Here is a 14,303-nt window from a genome sequence, read left to right as displayed (position 1 = left end):
CTGAGTGAAGTTTGGCTCTTCTGTATTTGGGTCAGATTAAAAGGTTTTCATCAGGCCTGTTTCATGAGTTAGAAACAAGTAACTTGGCCATTAACACATATTGGAAAAATCACTGAACCGGTCAAGTGTGCTTACTGAGGTTCTCTCTTGCTTTCCCCTCAGTAAACTTACATTTAAAACGTCAATAGGATTAAATACAATTTCCATCCCCAACACAAACAATGGTGTAATAGTAATAGCAATGGCGGATAGTAAAGGTTATCTAGCGGTTATACTTTCCATTACACCTAGCAAGACCAAAGTCGTGGCTTAGAGCAACCAACATCTTTTCCCTTTGAGCTCAACACGTTTCCTAGAAAGGCTAAAAAAATCTATTTCATTTTACTTTGTTTTGAGGTGAACAGTAATGCAGTTCCTTGGAGTCCCGGGAGTCTGGGAGATGGTGAGGCTAATAATGTTGTGCCAAGCAGTTTTTGTAAAGGTTCTGCAAGATGTGTGCATTTGTGTGTGGGTGTGCAGGGGTTGTGTAGGCGGATGGGGGTGGGGGGGGCACGCACACTACCTGGCCATTATATAAAGCTCCCACTCTCAGCTAGAGGGCTCTGTACTGAGTGCCAGCTCCCTCCCCATCCTCCACCCTCTCTGTCCTCCCATCCCCCCTCCTTTTAGGCTTCCAGCTTCTCTGACTCAAGCTTAACTCTGAAATATCTCTGCCTGCTGTTTTTCGCTCCCTCCTGCTTCTGTGGGATCAGAACCAGTGCACACTGTGGATCAAGTCAAAAACAGAGTTTGGGACAAAATATGGATCAGGCCGTCCCTCCCCCAAGCAGGATGGGTTTGTGCGGCCGAGCTGGAATGAGTTCAGAAGGATTTCTCTTTTAATCATTAGAATGTTAAATGCTGTGCCGCCACACCTGAGGATACAGTGCAGCTCGCCACAGGCAGACAGTGCAATCTGAAACCCATCTCTTTCAAGACTGAAGAGCAAAAAGTTGTGGTGACAAGGGGGTTTGTAATCGGGTGTCAAAACAGTGCAGCACCACACTGCTGGTAGTTTTGCTGCTGATTTTGAGGACACAGGCAGGAAAATCTCAACGAACGATGGCAAAATGGTTGAAACAACTGAGCAGCATTTTATCCATTTGTTGAACAAAAGAAGGAACAGAGGCAGAAGACATGAGACACCAAAATCCCACTGCACTGGTTTGAGGAAATGAAAAGTAGGGAGACACCAGTGAGCTGCACTCGCCCTCTGCAACCTTCACTTCCTGAAGACCTGGTGGAGGTCGGCAGACATCGAGATGAAGTGGAATAACAGAGACAGAAGCCTGTGACCTCAGACTGCAGCAAACACGTTGCTGGTAGACTAGAAAGCACAGATGAGTTTTGAGCGTTTGACTGACCTCTCTGATGTTGGGCTACATCTCAGGACCACCAGGGAACTGTAGTTGCATTACTGCGTCTCCTCCTGAGTTTCAGAGATAAGTACACCAGGCTGGTCTGTGCTGAATGAAGTCTCCAAAATCAATTTAGACTTTCCCTCCATATCTCACTACAGCTGAATGATGGGGGGGGGGGTGTAGTGCAATTTGTTTTTTTGTGCTGAAACCAAGATATACAGTGAAGAGAAAGTGTTTTCAGTGTAAATTATTCATGTGAAAAGTTTAAATAAAGACAAAGTTCAGAAGATGCTCATGATACATCAAACTTCATCATACTTTGTTTAGGGGCCTAAAAATAAATGTTTATTAAAAGCCTTTGGCAAAACCCCTGTCATGTTTCCTGGTGAGGGCTGTAGTAAGTTTAATGAAGAAGCTAAAAACATAAAAACTTGTACTTGGTTAGGTCTGGTTCTAGACTAAATTTACGACTTTTAAATCCAAAGTCACCTGCAGCGTCATGGTTTATTTCACACTGGAAAACATTTTCATTTATTGCCACCACCGAGGAGTTTATGTTTAAATTGCTGTCTGTCAGCAAGTCCTCTTCAGCCCTTGAGAAGATTAAGGAACACAGTTTTCCACCATGAACATATTCACAAGAGAATAATTCATTGATCTTGAGTTTGGGTAATTTGATGTGGATACAAATACAAATCTGGATCTAGTTGTAAAATGTTTCAAAGGAGTTTGCTATGCACTCTACTGAGTCAATCAAGTTTGGAGGTATCGCATTCTTGAAATAGTAGCTTTATTGTATTGTGTATTCATCTTGCTGCTGTCTCCTGCACAGCGATATTATAAAAACGTATATATTTACTCTGAATATTGACAATTGAACTAAAGCCCTCATTAACACATTTATATTTTAACATGACAGTAAAACGGCAGCTTTACTGAAAACTGACGAGAGAGAGTTCTGGAAATATTTTCCCTCTGAGATAATACTGATTGACAGATGGTACATTAACTCGCTGGAAAGAAATGGACCTCTGACATGAGGAAGCATAAAGCTACACCCACTTGTATATGACCTTTGCACATTCATGTACAGTTCCCATTTAAGTCGTTTCCTTTTTCATTTCTCATTTATAATAAGTGAACATTGTTATTGTATCTACACTCAGTGTACAATCCCATACACCAGTTTTACCACAAAGTCTATTTGTATGTCTGTAATGTTTTTCCTTTTTTGTTGGCACCGTCATAGAGGTGTTAAATAAATGTTTTAGCACTGAGGTCATAATTACACATGGCACTATTCTATACTCTTCTCATACTGGTGAGTTGGGGACGACAGAATTAAAATAATTCATGATACAACATACTCCAGCGTAATACCACCTTAAACTATGACCTCAATAATAAGCTTATATTTCAATTTGTACCAAGAATCACAGACTATAACAGTTGCTGCAGATTAGATTTCAGTTATTCTTCTTATTTTTAAGAGACATGTTGGATTGTTTGGCCTTTGCGGAGGTATGGTTTCTACTGAGGGCCATTATTACTTCAGTTGTTTGGTTTGCACTCATATGTTCTGTCTCTGAATAAACTACTAGATGCATTGATTTAATTTAAAATTAATAAAGTACAATATCCACGTCTTTCTTCTCTCATTCTCCCACAGGGTCCTTTAATTTCGTCCTTCAGGCACAGCACACACACGTATGTTTTCCTAAACCTGCCGGGGGATTTCTGCTCATCGCAGGATCCTTCCTAAAGAATCAAGAGTGTTTGGTGAATCAGTGTCTTAAGCTGCCGTCCTTCAGGTCACAGGTCACAGGAGAGGCTACGTCATTCGCACACTTCTATCATTAGCCATTAACCCCTTCAAGCTCACAGCTCAGGGCTGAAGAGATACATCTTAACCTGCTGACGGGCTCTCAAATCCCCTCGCCTGAGACGAAAGGCTGCCAAGCTGCAGGTGTCATGATACGACTTTGAGGTGACACAATAGAGGAGACTGTTTGCCAAGAAAAACAAACACCTGGGCGTACATGTCTCTTTTCATTTGATGGTATAGCCTGATATTAAAGGTAATTTTCTTCAAATGAAAGAAAAAAACCTGGGGCACGTAAAGGTGATTCATTAATTTCCTTTGTGTATGTTTCCCAACATAAAACAGCTTTTCTCCTTGTTGCTTCAGTTGCATCTTGGTTCAATAAATATTGATATATAACTTCTGCATTGTGCAGGTGGTGAGGAACATAACCGATCTACCTCAGATTTCATCAAATGTTTTTCTGTTTTTTGAGTGTTTGTCTCTGTCCACAAGTTAAAACCACAACCTTCACTGTTTTAACATAAAAGAAATAATGTGACATTTCTCATGATGATTATCGTTATCGGCTAACATGAACATTTTGTTATCTTGATATCACTTAAACCCTGAACTCTTACTTCACCTCGTATGCAGCAAATTCGAAGTCTGTATAAATCAGATGTTTCAGGATTTCTTTCCCTCACCAGGTTGTAAATCTGTGCAGCAAAATGTCATAAATTTCTTCTCAAATGATCGTCTCCCCTTTGTTTTGTGTAACCTGTTGTGTCGGTGCTATCAGGTGTTACTGGCAGCATGACGTCTAACACACTGCATCGAGACAGTGGGACATAAAACTTGGAATTTATTGGAAAACAGCCGCTAATCTTGACGCACGTCTTACACAAAACCAAGTGGAGAGTGAATTATGAGTCACAAATTGCAAAAGTGAAAGTTTAACTAAACTCTGCACGGAAGTAGCACATGCCTCGGGTGGAGAGATTTATGAGCTTCAAGGGGAGGCTCTGATAAAACACAGCAGACTCCTAAATCCTGCAGGAGGATAAAGAAATATTTTATGACGGCAGCCTTTTCACAAGACATTTTTATTCATCCATCCCTCTTAATTCACACCAAATTATCTCTTAATATTCCAAAATCAAAATCAAAAAAAAAAAAAAAGGCAACTTACAAATCTGCCAGGAGGGAGGCCAGCGAAATGCCCGTCTTCCTCTGGCAGTTGGCGACAAACTGACGAGTTTCAAACCACGACCTGCCCGTGTCCATCTCAAATGTGACACGTTTCCACGGCAACAGGGCCGTGTAACAAAATCACCACAGGAGCTAAGAAAAGCTTAGCTTGAAAGTCAATGGCTGCAGACAGCGTGAGCTCTCAGAGGACAAAATATCCGACAATAGCAGAGCTCTTATGCTGGTTGGACTGGGCCGACTGTACAGAACATTCAGGGCATCACGCGGCCTGAGATGACATACTTCTTGTCTTCATCTGACGGCAGCACAAACGATAAACTTCACTAAATGCAGACAACGGGAATAAACCCTCGCGACAGTTTGTTTCCTGCTGCTTTGATGCTAAACACCTCTGATTTCTCTGTTCCAGACGAGATCATTTCTCACACTGCAAGCTTTATACATTATGCTGTGCGCTGCCATACATCTTTAATGTGCCTATCTCCAACCAGATTACATTCTCCATACTTTTCTCCGTGAGCTGGTGCAAGGAGATGCATCTCTTATCTGTCTAGTATGAGCTTTAAAACGAGCATCTGCACATGCACGTATGTTTTAAATAGAGCAGCAGGTGAGAGCAGGTACCAGTCACATCGGTAATTTCCATGCAAACATCTAATTCTCTTTGAAAACCAAATATTAACTTTGGCAATAATGACGATGACAGAAAGAGAAATAGGCAGGTGCTGAAAGGATGTAGGGGAGTGGAGATGAGAGCCTGTATCATTAGGGATTAACCTAGCCACAGGCTCTACAAATAGACTGTCTCCACCTATGAGCCGCCAGCGCACAGACAGTCATTTGTATTGCCAGGTTGCTGCTGCAGCAGCTCCAGAGAAGAGAGAAGACAGTTCAAAGAAGCTGAGGCAGATCGGGACTCCTGTGAAACAAATGCGAGGCAACAGGACGCATTCGGGGGCCTGGCAACATCAGAGGATTTCACAGGCTCTGGTTTTTGTCTGGGGCAGCTGCATCACAGATTTATGCAGCAGTTCAGCTATAATAATCTACAGCCTGAGGCCACCAAGAACACAACATGCAGTATACGGCATGTTAGAGCTGGAATAAATCAGTCATATAATTGATAAGTCGATTGATAGACAATCACTTAGTTGGTTGAAGAAAAAACACGCAATTTAAAATCGTATCTGAAAGCATGTGGAGCTCACTACTTCTGAAAATGTATTTAAAAAATGCTGAGTAAGAAAATGAATCCTCAAATAAAATGCATCCTATTTTTTTGCAGTTGAAAATGTTAGAGGGCAAACCTTTTAGTTTTTTTAAACAAACAACAGCGCTGGAATGTTTTTGGAAGTTTCCATGTGATTTTTCTTATCCTTTCATTGATATTCTCTCCATCCACAGCTTCTGCACTCTCTCTCTCTCTCTCTCTCTCTCTCTCTCTGACTGTGGTGGACTGATGACTCCTGCCACACACTGACACTGTCGAATGTTTGTCTTCAGCCCAGCGCTCAGTATCACAGTCAGTTCAGAGCTCTGCAGCTCGATGTAGCTGACAGACGAAAGATGCATGTGAAGCATATGGACAGAATGAATTCATTAAAACGAAACATTTTTTATTTGAGGTGTGAAATGAGAAAAAAAAAAATCTTATGCCACAGTTACAGGCGCTCATTTAATTATCTGATACTTACGTCACCACCAGTTTATTCTCATGACACAGGAGGACGGAGGGGAAATAATCAGTGTGGTTACAGTAACTTAACAATATATATTGTGATTTCTTTGAAATACTGTACACACACTGTAATGCAGTGCTTCAGCTATCTACTAAATCAGACAACATAACAATGTAAAAACTAATTGTATGCTGCAGCTTTGGTTTTCTCTCAAATCCAGAGGAATCAATAGGTGACTTTCAAATCTCTGCTAAACCAAACCTCACCTGTTTGGATTGTTCACAAAACCCTGAGGCCTGTTTGTCGGATCGTTTCACAGTGAGTGTACGATGCGGTGATATTTAAAACTAAGATAATATTTACGCTTCGATAAAACTTTCAACAGCAGAGAGAGAGGTTAACACTTCTCCATCATTTTTCATTCAGCATCTCACATAAATCACCTCCATCCTCAGCTATCCTCAGTCCTCATAGATCACCATGGCTTCATCGTTCAGTTCCTCAGAAAACTATTAAAAACATAGCTGGACAGGACATTTGGGGATTTGATGAACAGTCCAAAAAGTCACATCGTTTGAATTAGGACTGAGAGTAATGATTATTTTCATCATTGGGTAATCGGATCTTCCTGATTCATGGGCGTCATAAAAAAAGTGAAAGGCACCTGGTATGAATTACCAAAGCTCAACATCCAGATCACCTGATTTACTCACATCCACTGATGGCAGAAAATCAACTGACAAGTATTTCTCATAACTGATAATTGTTTGTTTGAGAAAAGTACCAAATGTTCCAGGCTCGAACGTGAGGACACTTCTTATTCTTATTCTTTGAAGCTGATTTCAGACATGAACTGAAGTCTGTGAATTCTCCTGAATTTTTCTGGAAGGGCTGAATATGAGACCTGTTCCTGCCAGCCTCCGAGGAAATGTCCAAGTGAGCTCATATGAGAACACAGCAGCTAAATGTCCAGAAAATTCACAGCGACCAAGTGGGCGTGCTGGCAACATTTCGAAAACGCAGAAGACCCTAATTTCACCATTTCAATTGATTCCTGCACACTTAACAACTCTGTGACGAAGAATCTCAACATCTTAACCATTGTTGCATGGTTGACATTTTCCTGTTGTTGTGAACGTGTTTGACCCAAAATATCTCCAGCTGCGTTTTTCACATGTTTAAGACAATCATAGTCCAAACAAGACTAAACAAGGAATCTGCAGATGTCAACTTGGGTTTTATCAATCCGATTATAATCAGCATTTCTTACGTTACCCTGACATTGTGTAGATTCAGCAAATGATTTGCAGGTAAATTGACAGTGAGAAAAAACATCGGTTGCAGGCCTACATTGAACTTATATTATGAAGAGGAAGAGTAAAAGCAAGAGGAGCTCTCTCTCCATAAAGAACTGCCTTTAACTATGATTAATCAGAGACAGACCATGATATACAGGCGCTGGTAGATTATAGACCACATCAGGCTTTTGAGAGGAGGCAGCAGGTCTGTTCATTACGGTGTGTGGAGCCGAACAGCAGCTGGCACAAAGGAGCATGTATAGATCCACAGCAACACACTGGGGAAAAGTCTAAAAATAGCCCAAGACTGGGATCAATATCAGCTAGATCGGTTCCAACTCTGCTTTACTAAGTTAAATAACAATATGGTTTCAGTGACAACACTTGTGATGTAAAGGTCAGGGGCATCAAGGTGCACGTGTGATCACTGACCCACAACTAACAGCCTCTGATTACAAACTCCAGACAGAAAGACCCCGGTCAAAGTGGGATCCGAACCAAGAACCGTCTTGCTCTGATCCGTCTCACAGCACAGACAAGTGCTCAGATGCAGGAGTGAATCCGTGTCAAAGGATCACTCTTTGTGGCGGCACTGACCTTAATGAAACTTGGCGCGCTGACCTGGTCACATGTGAGAGCCATGGCACTGAAATTTCACCTCTCTGACCGTAATTATTATTAGGTTTGAACTTTTAGGGGACTTTGACCGGTCGTATCTCCCTTGATACAGTTCACAGAGAAAAAGTATGTAAACATTAAACACTGCGTCATCCGCAGCATAAACACATAACAGAATTAAAACAAGTTATTATTACATTTTGAAATGTGGGGGGGGGGTTCAACTTTTATAAACGTTTGTTTATAATGTGATCAAGACCTCCAGAAAGTTCGGTCTTCACTTTTTCAATTCAATCTTATTTGTATAGCGCCAAATCATAAAATATATATGATCTCGAGGCACTTTACATAGGAAGGTAGAGAACTTAAACTTTTTCTGACACTTCACTGACTCCTTCTCATGTTGTTGAACAGCGGGGATCAGATGCAAAACACCAAGACACGACTCTGACTGTGTACTAATTTAAAAGCTAAATGTTGATTCACTTTATTGCAGAACTACACAAACAGAACTGTTCAGTGTTGAGGTGGTGATGCAGCTTCAGCTCGTTCTTCTCTTCTGAAATAACTTGACTGATCTACAACAAATGGAGCCTTGACTTTAAGTGAGGCTCATTTCTGATCGATGTGCAGTGGATGGACGAGTTATTGGATCATGTTCGTGATGTAAACATGCGTCTGATCGAACCTCCACGTGAAGCTGCGTGCTCTCATTAAGCATCAACAGGTCACGTCACTTCAGCTGCAGACGTGAAGCACCGATGTCAACTTTATGATCACAGCTGATCGGTAATCAACCAGATCATCTCAACATGAGGAATAACAACATCGACCCGCTCCGGATCGGGAGGCGCGTTTCCCAACACGAGCCCGCTCACATGGCGCTGCTGTCACATTCAAACCCACTGACAGGCTGGAGCCGTCGCCCCGAAACTCAGCGGAGATCCCTCCCGAGAACACCCGCCGGCAGAGCGACCGGAGGCGCCCACCGCGGAGCGTCGCCCCCGCTGTCTCCTCCGCGGACGAGGAACCAGCAGAGGGAGATTTTTTTTGAAGTGAATCCCGCCGCCAGCAGCGGGTGTGCAGGAGAAAACGGTCCGTTCCCCCGGACCGACATCAACAGAAACACGCTCCGGAGGCGGATTCAATAAAGTTTGTGCCGCGTTTGGAGGATGAACCCCGGGACTGAGCCCGGCTGAGCGGCCGGAGCATTAAACCACCGGAGCGGACTGACACCGGAGCGTCCAGCGCCCGGAGAGCCAGGAAATTTAACGTGATTTCGGGCTGCGCCTTACCTTCAGTTCCGCACTCTCCGCCATCTTGTATTTCTCTGCGCAGGCGCGGTGAGCTGCTGTCACATGACTGGGACGCGCAGAGTGCAGCGTGAACGCGCACAGAGCGGCCGGGGTGCGTTCAGGAACACACGCGAGGAGAGGAAAAGACAGAAGCCAGTGTAGAAAATAATATCATTATCCTAATTTCATTATTAAATGACGTTGAACCTTTTGTCCTTATTCATCAAATAGACACAAATAGCAATTGGGACTCAAGAGAAAGATAAGAGTCAAAATATAAGTATAATTCTAAAGTCTGACTCCTTATGACATTTCTAATTAATTGGAAAATATATATATTTTAAACTGCCTCTATTCAAAATTGCTAGTTTGTGAAGAGTGGATGATTTTTCCCCTTTTTCCAAGAAGATTAAAGAAACCAAACATGTAAGAACAACCACAACAACAATGACATTACTAGTAATAATAACAACAACAGTAGTAATTATAACAATAATAATAAAACAACAATGATAATAACAATTATACAATGTTCACTGAAGCTTATAATTTGCAAATTTGACTGGATATCTGAACACTTCTATTTTTCACTTGGATCCTTATTATTTGACATTCTTGATTAATTGTTTTTCTACTTATTTTTATCCTACTTCTGTTTTTTCATGTTAATTATTCAGCACCACTTAATAAACTGTAAGGATTATATTTAGTTATTTTATTCTTAGTTAGTATTTAAGAATATTCTCTTAAAAGGCAGGCCATAAAAACACAGACATAACATTATTCTCATTTCAGTCTCATGTATAAACAAATATCTAAAAACGGTGTCACACCTCAACATGCTTGGTTCATATTTCCCAGAGTTCACCACAGAGCAACCTGGAGACATGAACCACTTGAGACTTATCATCTCGTCCCAAAATCTGGTGCAGGTCAGTCTGACTTCTTCACATTTCACCAACAGAAATCTAAAAATGTAATCTTCCATCAGACCTGTAATTAACAGTGGCTGTGATCTTAGTCGACCTCCATTGTGTCTGGTGGACGCAGAAATCTCAGAGTGACACAGAACTCCCTTCAAACCATAATGTAAAAATACTCCAAGTAAAAGTACCGCACAGAAAATGTAACTCAAGTAAAATGATCTAAGTATAATGAGGAAAATATACAGTAAAGCTAAGAAAAATGCTCCCAGTGACTGTGACATTATTCTATTTTACATAATTAGGTTATAAATCACAAGCATTAAAACTTCTGCAGCATTTTACTGCTGTATATTTATTGAAGTGCAGCTAATTTTGAATCTCGCATGAGCCTGCAAGTAATGATGAACTAATGGAGTTCACATGTTCTCACATGTGCTTCATATTGTTTTTTCTATAATAAACAGAGGAAAACAGAACATTTGTTTTTCACCACTTTTTTCTTTGATGGTGGATCCAAATAAACAACAAGTATAAATCCGCCATTGATTTTATTACCAGTCATCGTTTCAGCAACTACAATGTCTGCACTCATCAGTGCGGCACTAAATTCTTTCTATTACACGATTTCTCTGATGTCCCTCATCAATCATTTATAACTTAAGATAAAGTAAAAAGAGTTTCCTCGAAGTTGCACGTCCACACTGAAGACCAGAGTTCAGGCAGGATTAGAGCTTCTCATCAAACAATGAGAAAAAAGCCTCATATCAGCAGCTCTGAGAGGCAGCAGGCACTTTTTGATTGGTTCCACAGAAGTTTTTATTCCCCTCTTCTCTGGAAACTTATGTTTCATACATCAAGGTCAGTTTACTTTTGATGGGGAATAAAACTCAGCCTGTGAGAACTGTATGATGGTTTGTGGCTGTGGAGGGAGCCACAAAAATGCAAATGACCTGTCAGAAATGTCAGAAACTAGAAGCTTCAAGTTTAAGGCCGAACAGGGTTGCTGGCGTGGAGAGTGACCGACTGAAATTCAGACTCTGCTCGCTGGTTTTAACTCATCTGTATAAATCTGTTCCTCACAAGTTTAAACTGAAAATAGTAAAATTGACAGGTTTGCTCTATATATCTCCACATTAAAGTCCACTTTCCAATGATTAAATCAACACGTTACGTGTACTTTGGTTGTGTGTGGTTTAGTTTTGACAGGATTTGAACTCTAACTTTGAATTTTAGTACTTATGGTCTTTTATTTGATGAGACTTAAAGCTACAGAACACAAAACAAAAGTAGGACTGAGGATAATGACATCATGTCCTTTGTACTTTGTTTTTGGAAAAATAATTAATTTTTTACAGTTTACAATAATACGACAACTTCTATATGAACATTTCATCATTTTAGACACAGACACATGGACTTTACTTGGCACATAAAAATGAAGGGCTTAATATTTCTCCATTTCTTATAACTAAAGAGAATGATTCGATAAAGCATTAATTTATCTGCAAAATATTGCAATGAGGGGAAAAGACAAGCAAAACAAGCACAAACAGATGAAAAAGTCGAACAAACAAAAAGATTTAAAAAATCCAAACAAACACAAAAGGATGAAAAAGTCAAACAAACGCTAAAAGATGAAAAAAGTCAAACAAGTATAAAAAGATGAAAGAAGCCAAACAAATATAAAAAGATGAAAGAAGCAAAACAAACAAAAAGATGAAAAAAATCAAAACAAACACAAAAAGATGAAAAAACATCACAAAGTGAAGGAAAACATCCATAGAAGAAACACAAAACAAATACACAAAGATGTCAAACAACTACGAATAAAAACAAAATGCGTACAGATGCAAAACAGCCACAAATAGATTCAAAATGACGACAAAGAAAGGAAAAAGTAAGAAAATTAAATATACATGAAATAATTCAATCTTAAAACTCAGATTTTTTCAGTGAGATGTGATGAGCGCAGTTTTACTGAAAAAATGTAAATGACAGGATCTTGACACTAATTTGACACCACTGTTTTAAATCATCTGTAAATATCATCAGAAAAACAGATTTAGGTAAAAGATGATATACTGATTAAGCCAGTAGGTGGCGCCCTATCACTTCAAATAAAGCTGAATCTAAAATAACATGGAGTGAATCGTCAGCTCCAGATTCTCCTCAGTGTTTTGTCCTAAACTAAACTTCAGCCTGTTTGTTATGAAATAATTGAATGTAAAGATTTAAAACAATACAATGAACAAAAAAAATCACTTTTACATCAAAACACATTTGGCTTTTTGCACGATTATCAGATAAAACTAGATAAAAAACACATCTCTGTTCCTGTACGGTGTAAATTATTAAACGAGAACAGTACGACAACTTCTCACAATAAAGTTTGGTGATGTGACCTGACGACAACACACACTGTGTTCAACAACATGTTGTGTGTAGGAGGGTTTTGTGTATAATCATATGAAATGATTGACAAGGCAAAAGAGTATATGTGATATATTTGGTTTATTGTTTTGTTTAGATTATTGTTTAAAATATTGTTCCCGTTCGCTCTATCTGTCTAATTCATATTGTTTGTTTAATATTTAAATTACTTATTAAATATGAAATATCAGCATCCAGTGTGAAGTGTGGTAGTGAGACACGTTTTTTTTTATCAGGATGTCACGTACAGCACCTGCACTGTGGAGCATTGTGGGAACACTTTTAGGATGAAATCTTTGAACCCTAATTCAAAACCATTATGAAGCTATAATGAAATAATTTGTCATGCCAGTCAGTCAGTAGCTTTCAGGCCCAATGTCCTTAAACTCACCACAGACTCTACATCTCTTGCAATATTTAGAAAAGCCTGAGATCACATTGTTTAGGACACATTTCTTTCAGCTTTTCGTCATAGGCATATGAACAGGCCTGCTGGGCAACACCTGGGGACACAAGTGGTGAAGGAGCCACAACAGTAAAGAAAACACACGACAGAGTGACGTAGAACAACAACAAGAAGAAGCTGCAGAAACAATAAAAACTAAAAAGATGCCAAATGACTGCAAATAAATGCAAAATCTGTACAAAAAGTATACAAATACTGCAAAGAGCACAACAAAAGATTGAGATAAAATGACCTGAGACACAAAACAACCAAAAATGAATGAAAAAAAAATTCCAAAAGACAAAACAACCTTAAAGAGAACTACAAAAGATACACAAACATATCAGAGGAAGATGCAAAGTCACCACTAGAGACGCAAAATGACTAAAAGATTAAAAAAAATTAAAAAAATATGCACAAAAGACACAGACAATGAAGAGACATGTGGCTATAAAATGACTAAAACCAACACAAAAAGGCAAAAGATGCTAAATTAATTTTGAAAAATGTGCAAAAGTGTCACATAGAAACATAAAGCAAACACAAATACACGTGAAACGACCTCAAAGATGCAGGACGACAGGAGAGAGGAGCCCCGGTAGATCACACGGTAAAGAACTGTCAACCAGTAACCAGACTTTTCTACAGAGACTCTGTGCTGAGAGTCAACTCGTCTCCATCACCTGTCTTTAGAGTCACTATCCTGTCAGCCTCTGATAAAGCAGCTAATCAGATAAAATACATTAAAAACAGATGCAAAACACCAACAGAGAGACACAAAAGAGATTCAAAAGAACAAAAAGTCACAAAAGAACCATGAGAGAAAAAAGGACCACACTCATGTAGTTGTTGGTCTTCCTCTGTATTTGTGCTGAGGAGGAGGTTGTTACTTATCCCCATTGTCACATAATCCATCCCTGCTGTCACCACACATCAACCTAAATCAGGTTTTGTGTTTGGATGTTAAACATCTAAACAAAAAAGGAGTGAAGCAGCCGATCGCTGCCTCAGGACTTCAGCTCAGCTCAGCGTCGACCTTGTTAGTATTCAAAGGGAACTGGTTTTGCCACACAGGGCAATTACCTTCACAAAAAATTAATATTCACCGTGCGTCAGTGACATTATGTGAGTATCTATCTCAGTATGAAGCATCCAGGGACAGAGGGCCGTGTAATCAATATCTATTAGTCCCTCCATCA

At 39.9% G+C, this 14,303-nt stretch overlaps 1 protein-coding gene across 2 annotated transcripts in view; it reads right to left on the bottom strand.

Moving 5' to 3' along the window:
- The window catches only part of LOC109637305 (E3 SUMO-protein ligase PIAS1-like), a 44,075-nt gene extending 34,667 nt beyond the window's left edge, over positions 1-9,408 (bottom strand). For both annotated transcript variants that reach the window (XM_020099570.2, XM_020099571.2), the window contains exon 1: positions 9,304-9,408. In XM_020099570.2, the coding sequence (XP_019955129.1) occupies positions 9,304-9,327 (24 nt within the window). In that variant the 5' untranslated portion in view covers positions 9,328-9,408. The remainder of the gene's footprint in view (positions 1-9,303) is intronic.
- Between the last annotated feature and the right edge of the window lie 4,895 nt (positions 9,409-14,303).

This window comes from Paralichthys olivaceus, chromosome 1 (genome assembly GCF_024713975.1).
Source record: "Paralichthys olivaceus isolate ysfri-2021 chromosome 1, ASM2471397v2, whole genome shotgun sequence".
Taxonomy (NCBI): domain Eukaryota; kingdom Metazoa; phylum Chordata; class Actinopteri; order Pleuronectiformes; family Paralichthyidae; genus Paralichthys; species Paralichthys olivaceus.
The sequence above is the reverse complement of the archived record's forward strand: the minus strand, read 5'-3'. Positions and strand labels throughout refer to the sequence as shown.